Consider the following 13,224-nt stretch of genomic DNA (forward strand, 5'->3'; position numbering starts at 1 on the left):
ATATGCACACCCAGAACATTTCTTACGTTGAGGGGTTGGGGTGAGGTCAGGGGTTCTAACAGGGGGATGTTACCAGTGAAATCAGAAGAGGGACATGGTATTAAAACTTTCAGAACATTATCATCATAATCTTGATGCAGTATAATGAGACTATAGAGTAGATTACAAGGTGAAAAACCAAACAAAAAACATTTCTGAAAATGGGGCTACTAATTAGATACATAATTTTATTGTTTACTGTGTGATGTACAAGGCAGTGTTAATAGGCACTGGATTATGAAGACCAGGTAAACAATCCTTGTAGAAGGGAGGAGATGTGGTCTTTGTAGCTTGAAGAACAAAAATAGTCTGTTAGAGGTAAAGTGCGTTAGCTATGCTGAGGGATGAGAAGTGAAAAGTGAACCTATAGTAAATGAGGGGTGATGTTATGGGTGTACTTTCATAGCCCAAATTACCATTACCATCAAAACTAAATAAAAGGCAATGAGAATATTTATCACAGTTTTGATTGAAGTAGTGAAGCTGACATTAAATCACTTTATATTATGGTTTATTAGGCTAAAATGTAACAGCAGTGATACGAATACTGAAGGGAGAAACAAACCTTTATTTTAATGATACGTAAGTCTTATCTGGATAAACTAATCATTTATAATATAAAGGTGGGTACACACGTGAGAGCCGAACCTTGTATGTGTAACTGAGTTACGCATATACGGTTACAAGGTGTCAAAATGTAGAGGACGAACTGTAACCACGTTAAGCACGTAACTTCATTTCAATCCACTGCGATCACCAGTCTGTCTCTGTCCGGGTTGTTTACCGACGATGGCCACCATGCAAGTAGCAGCTGCCGCGTATATTTATACACATTATTTAACGAAGATGAAGCGAAATAAAAGAAGATGGTGGCAATCAAGGTTATATACTAGAAGGGTAAAATACAGTGGTCGGGAATTACTCGCTGACATGAGATTCCAAGAAGTTTCTGGCCACAGTAAAGTCTTTTCTTCATAATAGCTAATAAATTGAAGGACCTCTTCGTCACTTCAATCAGCCATGGTAGACATATACGTACTGACTGACCAAAACAAGGGACTCTACTATGGACGGTCTGTTCATAGTCGGTTAAACAAGTCAGGAACCTCTGTGTACGCGGTCATACAGGTCCCGTCCACACATGGCGTAACGTTCAAAGAGACCTCCCTTTGATTCGGAGCCCAAAAACCGACAATTGGCGGGACGGAGGGCGAACCGAGCCTCGAACCTCGCGGGTTCGGGGTTCGGGTTCGAGGAACCGTCCACACTTGCGTTTTTGTTACAAGAATCGGTTACAATACAAGGTTCGGTTCGCACGTGTGTACCCACCTTAACAGTTTACACTAAATGAACAAATCTGATCATTTAAAAATTATAATGGAATCATTTCATGATAGCTAGTGTCCTCTCTGTCACAATTTGAATTTGGCACAAACAATATAATTAAAGTTTTGGTGCCTTCACAATAGATTAATTTTAAAAGTTGAATGAACTGGCTATTACTGTAATACACTTCATAATTATGACTGATTACCATTATGCATACATGAACATGCAAAATCAAGTGACTTGAGGTTAAGTCAAGGTCAGAAATAAAAAAAATACTACTTCACAATTCACTAAACATGTATACTGTACTTTTATAATGCATGCTAAGTAAAGGAATTATGGGAAAAAATAGCACCATTTAAAAATTTGAACAGAAACTATAATTGTGCAGTTTTCAGGTAGTAAATAAACCTTCTACAATTTCAAAAGATAAAAAGGAAAATAAAAATGAATATACAGTGTATGCAGCGTATCTTTTATAACAATTTATGCATGCTACAGGATCATGAGAAAGAATAATTACTTATTATCCTGAGAGCCAAAATAAACAATATTCATATACATGACAATCCTAATAATTATTATATATATATTATATAATATAATATTGCTTTCATAGATACAAAATCTATGTGCTGTAGATAAAAACAAATGTACTATTGAATATATATTTAAAATTCTATGTGCTGTAGGTAAAAACAAATGTACTAAGCACCTCCGTGGCATGATCGATATGGTCTTGACCTGCCACGTCGATTCTCGGGCATTCCATTGAGGTGTTAGAAATGTGTATTTCTGTTGACAGAAGTGCACTCTCGACGTGGTTCGGAAGTCACGCAAAGCCGTTGGTCCCGTTGCTGAATAACCACTGGTTCCATGCAATGTAAACACCATACAACAAAACATACCAGTTTACTTCAAAGCTCGTAACTGAGAGAGGTGAGAGAATATATATCTATGGTTTTCATCCCAGTTGGGGGAGGAATGGATTACCTCATCAAAACCTCTGAAATTTGGCAGTAAACATTTTGAGACAAATAACAGAAGTACAGCACAATAGGTTGTAGCTAGTGCATGTCGTCCTGAAATACTCTCACAGTAACATGTTTGAGACCAGTAACATACAAGCCTTAGCATCTTTAATAATGAGCAAAATCCAGGCTACTTTATAGTATTATGTAGTATATATATAAGGTTGATGATCTGGTTGCAAAACTGAAATCAGCATTGCACTTATGTCACACAATAATATGCAGAAATAACAAAAACATGTTAACAGAAAATGTATCTACTGCTGTCATTTATCTGACTATTTCAGTATGCTTTTCTTACCTGGAAAAATGTTATTATGGTTTTCCTGAAGAATTCCTGTGCCCACTGAACAAAAAAATAATTGCAGGACACACTAATAAGCACCTATTTCATTTCCGTGATTATCAGGTTTTCCAAGATGGCTGCAAGGCTCTGCAGCAATGGTGGCAGAACAACAAAATACACACACAGTGCAAGTATACAGATAACATCTCCAGTTACTATTAACCCTCTATGATACAAACACAAACAAATTAAAAAATTATAAACTACAGCATATGAGAACAGGGCTTCCCTGTGGGTGGGGGTGGGGGGTGAGTTGCCAAGTGCATTTTAATTACCATTTTACTAGTTTTTAATAATAATAAAAATATTTTAGCTCAAGGTCATATACATGGAATAGACAAAGCATAGACAATAACTTACACTCTAGAAACATGAGAGAACATGATAAAAAATGATTAATTGGCAATATCCACACAGTTGCTGAAGTAGTATAAAAGATGGTAACCATAATAATGGTAATAACAGTAATAACATTGCGAATAGTTTAAAAAAACATTAAAAATTATAATAATCAGTGAACATATTGTATATAATTAAATTCCATCTATGGTGTGTTTACTTTTCTAAGATCACTCAGGTGGGACCAGATAGAAAAGGCAGAGTTGTCATGTCTACGGGTTTGTAAATTAATCAATTAAAGACCTTGGGGATTCACTATTTGTTTTGTCTGGTTCATTTTTTTATAAGAAAAGACATCCACTCAATCCTATACATTTTCTGGAAACAGGTATCCTTTAATGACATTGACCATGACCTTGTAAATCCTCTTACGAATCATAGGACCCCTAAACTCAGATCTGGCAACACCTGGCAAAAAACATGCCATATCTTCATTTTTATTAATGAAACAGGTTTTAACAAAGAACGGATGAAATAAGATATACTATTCAAAATATCTATGGAAACAAAGCACTACAATTCAAGAAATGAAAACTATTTCAATAGACTTCATGAAGCTAATATGATTACCATAACATGAAAATTGGCAACGCATGATATCTGTAAAAGCCACACCACAGCGGTCTTAGAAAAGTAACGCACTATGGGGACCTTAGGTGGTTACAGTTGTCAGGTTCACAACGCTAAATACGATAACTGAATGTAGTAAAACTCTTCACTGATAATATTCGCAATAATAATGAAAAAAGGAAAATACCAGTAATAACAATAATTGCAGCAATATAATAATAATGACAGATTCTGCAGATAACACTTTGCAAAAACAGAGATTAAGTCATAGGGAACAAATGCCTAATTTTCTTAGCTTTCCCACAATTTAGATCTTCTTGCCTCACTGCTTAAGATGCTTTGTTTGAGCGAACTGCTGCTGTTTCTGACTTGGCTTATCAAACTGGACATTGATTATCTTACAATGATTTTTAAATTGTCCAGGCGGTTTTCTGTGAATATCTGGGGAGCTACTTCTCTGCCTAGATTATTAATAGGCTATTGTTCTTCTTCAAGGAAACACTTTCTTGGGATTTTGTAAACTAACATTTAAAATTTCATATAAAAATGTTTCATCTTATATTCAAATTGTGCTATAGATATTCTAGCACGAATATGGAACAAAATCCTGGTCGCATCTATAACACAAAGAGAGCAAACATTCATGTATTGATAAATATACGTACACCCTCGTGGGCAGAGGGGACACCAAAAGAATTAGCAATATTCACAATCAAAACATCATGTTACAGAACGATATAAAAACACAATTAAAACGTAACAGAAAAAGACTAACAAAGGTCACATCTTATATTTCTTCCAAAGTGTATCCTTAAAGCCTGTGATGCTCTGATCAATAAGGTACCACACCTTGCCGTCTGTGTTGTTAATATTCAAATTATCCACATCAGCATTGTCTGTATCATTTTCACACAGACTGAACTGATCAATCTTAGAAACGAGAAATCTACTAGGGGAGTTCTGTACATTAAAATGATTCACCCTTAAAACTGAGGACACTGTCGGAGTTTCTAACATGGATACAGGAAATTTCTTTGAAGGGAGCACTTTTACATTTGGTGTTTTTACATTTGGTGTGTGAGAAGCAACTGGCAGAGAGTTTGCATAACTCTCATCATTACTATGGACTGGTTTTCCTTGCCCTTTTAAACCACACATTTTGCACACACTATGGAATAATTCTTCACTCATTTCTGGAGAATAGCAGGTACAATGTAAGACTGCATAATGACTACTGTTGGCGCATGATTTAGGAGTGACTGTGGGAATGTTAAATCGTAATGATTGCTTCGTCTGAGCCTTCATAAAAGGTGTGCTTACATAGTTAATAAGCCCTTTACCTACGCTTGGTGTGAGTTCCATAGACAACTCAACAGGTGGAGTATGAATATTGATGTGAACTACCTTTGTACGATGACATGGCTGGAAATGGGGGAGTGGCACGAACATACTGCTAGTATGATCGTCTACTGGTGAACTGGGACTTGTATTGGAAAACCAATTATCACCTGATGGAGGAACTTTTTGACTTTTCTGAAACATCACCCACATCTTCTTGACGCCACATGGCCGATCCATATGCTTTAGGATGTTTTCATGAGAGGAAAATGCACTGAAAAAAAATGTACAAAGTGCAGTATAGAATTACATTAGAAAATAATGACTTATTTCACTAAGATGTAATCCAGTATTGAGATATACTATTTTACAATTTCTTAAAAAGTAAGAATAGTACCTTTAAATGACCAAATCTGTAAATTTTTGCACAAGCATACTCTTTAACTTTCTATAGGAAATAGTCATCATCTGTGCTACCAAATACAGTATAAGTGAGATTGCTTAACAAATTATTCTTTGGAATAAAATCTGGATCACTTTGGCTCCTTTTGTCTTCCAAAATGATGGTTAAGATAGTCATCTTCAGTAACCTCACAAGTTGGTGGCTTCACTCCTCTCACATGGTTCACCAGCTAATTTCTAGTACTACCTGGTAGACATGATAGATGAAATGGGTCTACCTTATGAAGGTTGGATGTTAGCCCTCTTCTTCTGTGATTGGAAGGCATAGCAATGCCAACATTGCAAATCAATTAATATTGAAATTTATTAAAAGATACTCATAGTAGCATGAGTCTACCAACTCCACTGAAATTTATGCTAAGCGTTCAGTGACATTCCATCCTTGTTGGACTTGTGGTAATTTGTGTATAATGTCAAAAGTGCTTATAATCTTGTTTAGCGCTGTGTGGTAAAGTTCCTCATTTTGTCTCCACCGTAAAAGTTGAACCTTAGTTTTGGAGAGAGATTTTTCTGTTTAAAAAGACAACTTGTAACCTCCAATATACAGCACTTGGCCTCTTGAATGAAAAATACTATAATTTTGTTACCCACTTTTAAGACTTGGATTCAAAATGCAACCAAATCATCCAACGAGCCTCCTATCCATAAGCTTAATTGAAATTTGGAAACATATCCTATTTACAAAAAGAACTGGAAAAACATTCTTTGTAATGTATTTGCAGATAGACAAATCAAGTTTCCAATCAAGAATATGAGTTGAAAATATCAAAAGGCCAGAGGATGAGAAAATTTAACTCAAACTTACCGAAATAACTGCATTGCAATGTGGCGTTCAGTAGACTTGTCACTCTGCGCTACTCTAATATTACGGGGAAGAATGACAGAATATAATTCATGCCCTGATGCAACAGACACTCCCAATACAAAATTAACGACTGATATATCTCCAGATTCCAACTGTTCTTGCAGTGTCTGTAATAATTAAAACACAACTTTATGAAATTTACTAATATTAGCAGTAACCATAACAACCGAGTAATATGACAAAAAAGAAAGAGAAAAAAAAAAAACTTTGTCATTGGTCATTAGTATAACAAGGCATTTTTCTTCAAATTCTAACAGTTAAACATTTTTAACAATTATCTGTGTGAAATGCAAATCATTAGCTTAGTAAATCTTGCCTACATTGCTGAAGCTTTGTAGGCATAAGAAAAAGTGAATTGTACCTACCAGCTTCTAAAATAGTCCATTAAAAAAGCATTGCTTTTAGCGGGGCAGCAAAATTCTGTTATTACTGGTATTTATCAATGCTTCAATAAAACAAGTGTCATATAGCTAGACTCAAATGGTTCACTCAAGATTTATTCTTACTGAAAAATGAAAACAGTACAAGGTAAAGTTTGGGAAGCTATACTGCTAAGTGAGATGAAACCATAATAAATGGATGGCAATTTGAGTCCAGAAAGTAATGCAGCTGTTGCCAAAGGTTGCTCCAAAGACTAAATATGATATTGTCATGATACAATAAAGTTTTATACATACCTGACAGATATACACTTAGCTATAGACTCCGTCGTCCCCGACAGAAATTCAAATTTCGCGGCACACGCTACAGGTAGGTCAGGTGATCTACCGCCCTGCCCTGGGTGGCAGGACTAGGAACCATTCCCGTTTTCTAATCAGATTTCCTCTCTTCCACCTGTCTCCTGCGGGGAGGCTGGGTGGGCCATTAATCGTATATATCTGTCAGGTAAGTATGTATAAAACTTTATTGTATCATGACAATATCATTTTTATACATTCAACTTCCCTGCCAGATATATCCTTAGCTGATTGGCACCCATTGGTGGTGGGTAAGAGACAGCTAACTACTGAAATAGACAGGTAAACAACATATGTTGTAGGTAATAATAAAACCTTGGTTCCTACCTGATTAGGCGGAAGACTTTGTGGCTACTGCCCAGGAGTCTGCTTCGCCTCAAGAGCCTCAGCGAGATATTGATCTATGGCTAAGAGTTCTTGTGGGTCTGCCAATGGGGTCTTATCCACTTACTCGGCAGAGCCTAAAGGCCTTTGTCATTGGGTGCTATTCCACTAACATGACAATACACCTTGTTCAAGGAGCACAACACCGATCCCGATCCTAACATTCATGTTAGTTCTAAAGATTGCAAGGAGTTATCCCCAAACTCCTTACAAACAACCAATAACTCGAAACATAAAAGAAAATCACGTACACTTTATAAGAGAACAAAACAAAACAAAACAAAAAATTTGTACCTCCCTACTAGCCATATACACACGTAGTCCCCTACTAGCATAGGCAGCGGTCGCCCGTGCGACACCAAGCACTCCTGCTAGCAGGAAACCAAGAACATATCTGACCAGAGGGTATATGTACCTCTAAAATAAAAAATTTTAAGGATCAGTCTTTGCTCCAAGTCCCAGTAGTACTGTATCTGCTGACACAAACGGACCGAGAGAGAAGCATTTCTCATAGGTCACCCTTACATCCTTCAGGTAATGAGATGCAAAAACTGAATTGCATCTCCAATATGTAGCTTCTAGGATATTCTTCAGCGACATATTCTTCTGAAACGCTAGCGACGTGGCTACCGCCCTTACTTCATGAGTTTTAACTCTTAGATATCTGAAGGATTCATCCGGGCAATTCTTGTGCACCTCAATAATCACACTTCTCACAAAGAAGGCTAAGGCGTTTTTAGACATAAGTCTTTTGGGGTTCTTCACAGCACACCAAAGACCCTGTTGACAACCTCCCATCTGCTTCTTTTTATCAAGATAAAATTTAAGAGCCCTAACCGGGCAAAGAGACCTTTCTATCTCTCTACCTACGAGGTTAGATAGGCCTTTTACTTCAAAGCTCCTGGGCCAAGGCTTTGAAGGGTTCTCTTTTTTCGCCAGAAATAATGTCTGGAACAAACAGATAGCCGAATCTCCTTTAAAACCAACTTTAGAGTCCAGAGCGTGCAATTCGCTCGTCCTTTTGGCTGTCGCGAGGGACAATAGGAATAAACACTTCCTAATAATGTCCCGAAAGGAGGCAAGATGTGAAGGTTCAAATATGTCCGAGGAGAGGAATTTCAGGACCACGTCCAGATTCCAGCTAGGTGTTCTCGGAGTTTTCGATTTCGAAGTCTCGAAAGACCGAATCAAATCGTGGAGATCCTTATTATTTGCTATCTCCAGCCCTCGATTCCGGAATACCGCTGACAGCATACTCTTGTATCCCTTGATGGTTGACACAGAAAGTTGCGATTCCTCTCTAGGAAAAAGGAGGAAATCGGCAATGATGGTTACAGAGGTATTGGAGGAGGACAGCTTTCTTCGTCCTACACCATCTCCTGAAGCCTTCTTCCACTTCGATTTGATATACTCGCCTAGTTGAGGATCTGCTGGGCTCTAGCGATAGCGCTTGCAGCCTTGCGAGAAAAGCCCTTCGCTCTGACGATCTTTCGATAGTCGAAAGGCAGTCAGAGCGAGACCGGGGAGGTTGTGATGAAACCTCTCGAAGTGGGGTTTGTCTGAGTAGATCTGTTCTGCTTGGCAGAGACCTGGGAAGTCCACTACCACTCCAGTACCTCCGTGAAACCATTCTTGGGCTGGCCAAAATGGGGCTATGAGGGTCAACTTCGTCCCCTTTGAAGCCACGAATTTCCTGAGTACTTCCCCCAAGGATTCTTTGCAATGGGGGAAAGGCGTAGGCGTCTAGGCCCGACCAATCTAGGAGAAATGCGTCGATTGCAAAGGCTCTTGGATCTTCTACTAACGAGCAACATATCTCTATCCTCTTGGAGAGGAACGTAGCGAATAGGTCTATGTGAGGTCTCCCCCACAGGGACCACAAACTTTGACACACTTCTGCGTGGAGAGTCCACTCTGTGGGAAGGACCTGATTCCTCCTGCTTAGTCTGTCTGCTCTTACGTTTCGCTCCCCTTGTACAAATCTGGTGAGGAGTTATATCCCGTTTCTCTGTCCAGATTAACAGATCTCTTGTTAGCTGGTAGAGGGAGAAAGAATGAGTCCCTCCTTGTTTGCGGATGTAAGCCAGAGCCGTGGTGTTGTCCGAGTTTATCTGAACCACCCCGCCTCTGACTACCGCCTCGAAGAACTTAAGGCCAGGTGTATGGCTACTAGTTCCTTGCAATTGATATGCCCAAAAAGACACCTGTTCCTTTGTCCAGGAGCCCGATACTTCCCTTGCTCCTAGCGTAGCTCCCCATCCCGACTCCGAAGCGTCGGAATAACACTTGGTTGGGGTTTCCGCAGGGCAAGAGACAAGCCTTCGTTCTTTTTGAGAGGGATGAACCACCACTTCAAGTGATTCTTCACCTCCTGGGGGATCGGAAAAGAGTCTGAAAGTTGCCCCGTCTTCCAATTCCATACCTTTTTCAGGAAGAACTGTAGAGGGCGAATGTGAAGGGGCCTGCCCCCTTCCCTAGAGAAAAGAACTTCTCCAGCGAGGACAGAGGTTCCCTAACAGGCTCAAACCATTCCTCGCTGAACTGTGTTCTTTCTCTAAGAAGTTCGAGATCTTTGACAAGCCTCGAGTGACTCTCTCTTGCGAAGGAAACACCCGAAAACCCCGAGAATCCATCTGAATCCCCAGATAAACTAGGTTCTGGCTGGGGATCAGTTGTGACTTCTCGAGGTTTACGAGTAATCCCAGAGACTATCAGATTTCGAGTTATCATAAGGTCCTCCAAACACTGGCTCTCTGACTTGGCCCTGATTAGCCAGTCGTCTAAGTAGAGGGAGATGTTGATTCCCTCTAGATGAAGCCATTTCGCTACATTTGCCATCAGGTTGGTGAAGACCTGAGGAGCTGTAGACAGGCCGAAACACAGAGCCCTGAATTGAAAAATCTTGCCCCCTATCATGAACCGAAGATATTTCTTCGACGAGTGGTGAATGGGGACGTGGAAATATGCGTCTTGTAAGTCCAGCAAGACCATCCAATCTCCTGGACGTAGGGCTGACATCACCGAGGAGGACGTTTCCATTCGGAACTTCTTCTTTTCTACAAATCGGTTCAACGCGCTTACGTCCAGTACCGGTCTCCACCCCCCCGAAGCCTTTGGCATTAGGAAAAGGCGATTGTAAAATCCCGGGGAGAGTGGATCCTGCACCAGTTCGATGGCCTCCTTTTCCCACATTTGATCCACCATTCGAAGGAGCATATCTTTCATTATAGGGTCTCTGTATCTTGCGGACAGTTCCCGAGGAGTAAAGGTTAGGGGAGGACTGTCTTTGAAGGGGATGATGTATCCCTTCTTTAGAACCGAAACCGACCAAGAGTCGGCTCCTCTCAGCGCCCAGGCTCCTGCGTAGTTCAGGAGTCTGGCGCCTACTGGTGTTCGGAGGATGTGAGAGTCATTTTCCCTTCTTGAAGGGCCTGAAGGAAGACCTTCCTCTTTTATCTGAGCTCTTCTTTCTGGAGGGGGGACGAGCCGTTGCACCTCCACGAAAGGGCTGCTGAGGAGGACGAGAGTCCTTCTTAATAGTTGGCACTATAGGGCGATTCTTCTTCGTTGTCTGCACAAGGAGGTCTTGTGTCGCCTTCTCAGTTAGTGAGCGTGATATATCTTTCACCAACTGAGAAGGGAACAGATGATCGGACAAAGGGGCGAACAATAACGCGGTTCTCTGACTCGGAGAAACAGTCTTAGACAAGAGGGATCCATACACTGATCTCTTCTTTAGCAAACCTGCTCCAAATAGGGAAGAAACCTCCCCCGCGCCGTCTTGGACTGCCTTGTCCATACATGCCAGGATGCTATGAAGAACTTCTGGGTTGTTGAGAAATTCTGTGTCCTGAGACTTTTTAGCAAGTACCCCGAGAGACCAGTCTAGGAAATTGAACACCTCTAAGACGATGAATAGTCCTTTAAGAAGGTGGTTCAACTCAGAAATGCTCCATGTCGATCTGGCTGACCCTAAAGAGTGTCGTCTGGAGGCATCAACCAGATTCGAGAAGTCTGCGTCTGCTGATGCAGGGAGAGAAAAGACCCATAGTCTTCTCCTGTCCCGTACCAAACCTGCCTCTCCTTCCAAGGAGTTTGGAAGGAGGCATGCAGAACACTGTTTTGCCCAACTCTTTCTTCGTGCCCATCCATGAATCTAAAGACTGGAGGGCCTTCTTCATAGAAATCGCTGGTTTCATTTTAAGGAGAGCAGAGGACTTTACGGTCGTAGTACTCGAGAAGAGCGAACGAGGCGAAGGAGGAGCGGCCGGGCTAAGAGAGTCTCCATACTCTTGAAGCAATAAGGAGGCTAACGTCTTGTAGTTAGACAGTCCCTCATTTGTAGGGAGCTCGTCTTCTGACACCTCTTCTAATACACGATCGGAAGAGGGAGAACGTTCCCGTTTGGAGGATGAGTCTTTCCAAGACCTCCTTCGATCCGAAGGGGAGGTGCTTCTGTCTGGGGAAGAGCCACCAAAAACTATTTCGGACACGAGTCTAGTCGAACCTTGTCTCTTGGTTGACTTCCGACTCCTGACTCCTGACTCCTGCCTCCTGGGTGACTCCTCACTCCTGGCTCCTGGCTCCTGCCTCCTGGGTGACTCCTCACTCCTGGCTGGCGCCACACGCCTGTTAGGCTCCTCACACCTGGTTGGAGTCGCGCGCCTGGTTGACTCCTCACTCCTGGTAGGAGTCACGCGTTTAGTTGACTCCCGTCTGATTGACTCTTCTCCTGGTAGGTGCCACGCGCCTGAACGACTCTTCACTCCTAGCAGGAGCCTTGCGTTTGGTTGGCTCCTCGCTCTTGTTAGGAGCCTCACTCCTGGTAGGAGCTTTGCTCCTGGCGGCAGGGACCTCCATACGTCGAGAGGACCTCTTGATGGGAAGGGAAGTATCTTTCCTTCGAGGAGGTTCCTTTGAGAGCACTCCCACTAACGAAGATATCTGTTCTTGCATAGAGAGGAGGATTCTCTTAGTAGCCTCCTCTTTCTCCTCTTCGGGAGGAGGCGAAGGAGGAGTAGAGGTGTCTATGGGCTCCACGCCAACTACGGGTGACAATAGGGCTCTCTTTGCCCTCTTAACATCCGAAGGAAACTCCTCTGGGAAGCGTTCCGGGCTCGAGTCAAGAGCCGGTGCTTTCCAACTCCTCTTCAATGGTCGCGAGCAATCAGAATCCCTCCAACCGCGTCTAGGAGACGAAGATCCAGATGACGAGAAACACTCACGCAGGATGCTTTTACAATAGCGATCCCTGGCAGTCTGGGGTGTCACAGAACCTGCCGAAGGGACACCTGATCGGTGGGGAATCTCCACAACCTCCTTACGGTTTTTGACATTCCTTCTCCTCTGGGCTTGGGAGCTTGGAAGAGGTCTAGACCTGGGAACGTTGTGGAGCCGACCAGACGCCCCCTCCACTACACTGGGGACACTCATATCACTGTCCACTGTATAATCACTAGCCTTACCTTGCAAAGCAGCCATTTTGTTTTCCATGATTTTTGAAAGCGGCTTTTAGATCCGCAAGTTCCTTTTGCCGAATCTGCAGGATCTGCAATAGGTGAAGAGGCTGAAAAGGAAGAAGTGGCAATTCTTAAAGAAGAGAAGAAGTTCCCAAACTAGGAACTAGCTCATTAGATCTAGACCACTCATACTTCTAGAGGAAGCTTTCCACTCTCTCTCTTTCTAAACTTCTTCTAAATAAGTTTAGATTCCTTCCACTCTCTC

The 13,224-nt window shown here is 41.6% G+C and overlaps 1 protein-coding gene and 1 pseudogene across 1 annotated transcript in view; one reads left to right on the forward strand and one right to left on the reverse strand.

Annotated features, from left to right (window-relative positions):
* Nucleotides 1-3,737: 3,737 nt before the first annotated feature.
* Nucleotides 3,738-13,224, reverse strand: part of LOC135224655 (uncharacterized) — an 84,352-nt gene continuing 74,865 nt past the window's right edge. Inside the window, exons 3-4 of the mRNA XM_064263874.1 lie at nucleotides 6,320-6,486; nucleotides 3,738-5,326 (exon numbers count right to left, since the gene is read on the reverse strand). Of these exons, the coding sequence (XP_064119944.1) occupies nucleotides 4,495-5,326; nucleotides 6,320-6,486 (999 nt within the window). The 3' untranslated portion in view covers nucleotides 3,738-4,494. The remainder of the gene's footprint in view (nucleotides 5,327-6,319; nucleotides 6,487-13,224) is intronic.
* Nucleotides 11,412-13,224, forward strand: part of LOC135225087 (dynactin subunit 2-like) — a 19,167-nt pseudogene continuing 17,354 nt past the window's right edge.

This window comes from Macrobrachium nipponense, chromosome 12 (assembly GCF_015104395.2).
Source record: "Macrobrachium nipponense isolate FS-2020 chromosome 12, ASM1510439v2, whole genome shotgun sequence".
NCBI lineage: Eukaryota > Metazoa > Arthropoda > Malacostraca > Decapoda > Palaemonidae > Macrobrachium > Macrobrachium nipponense.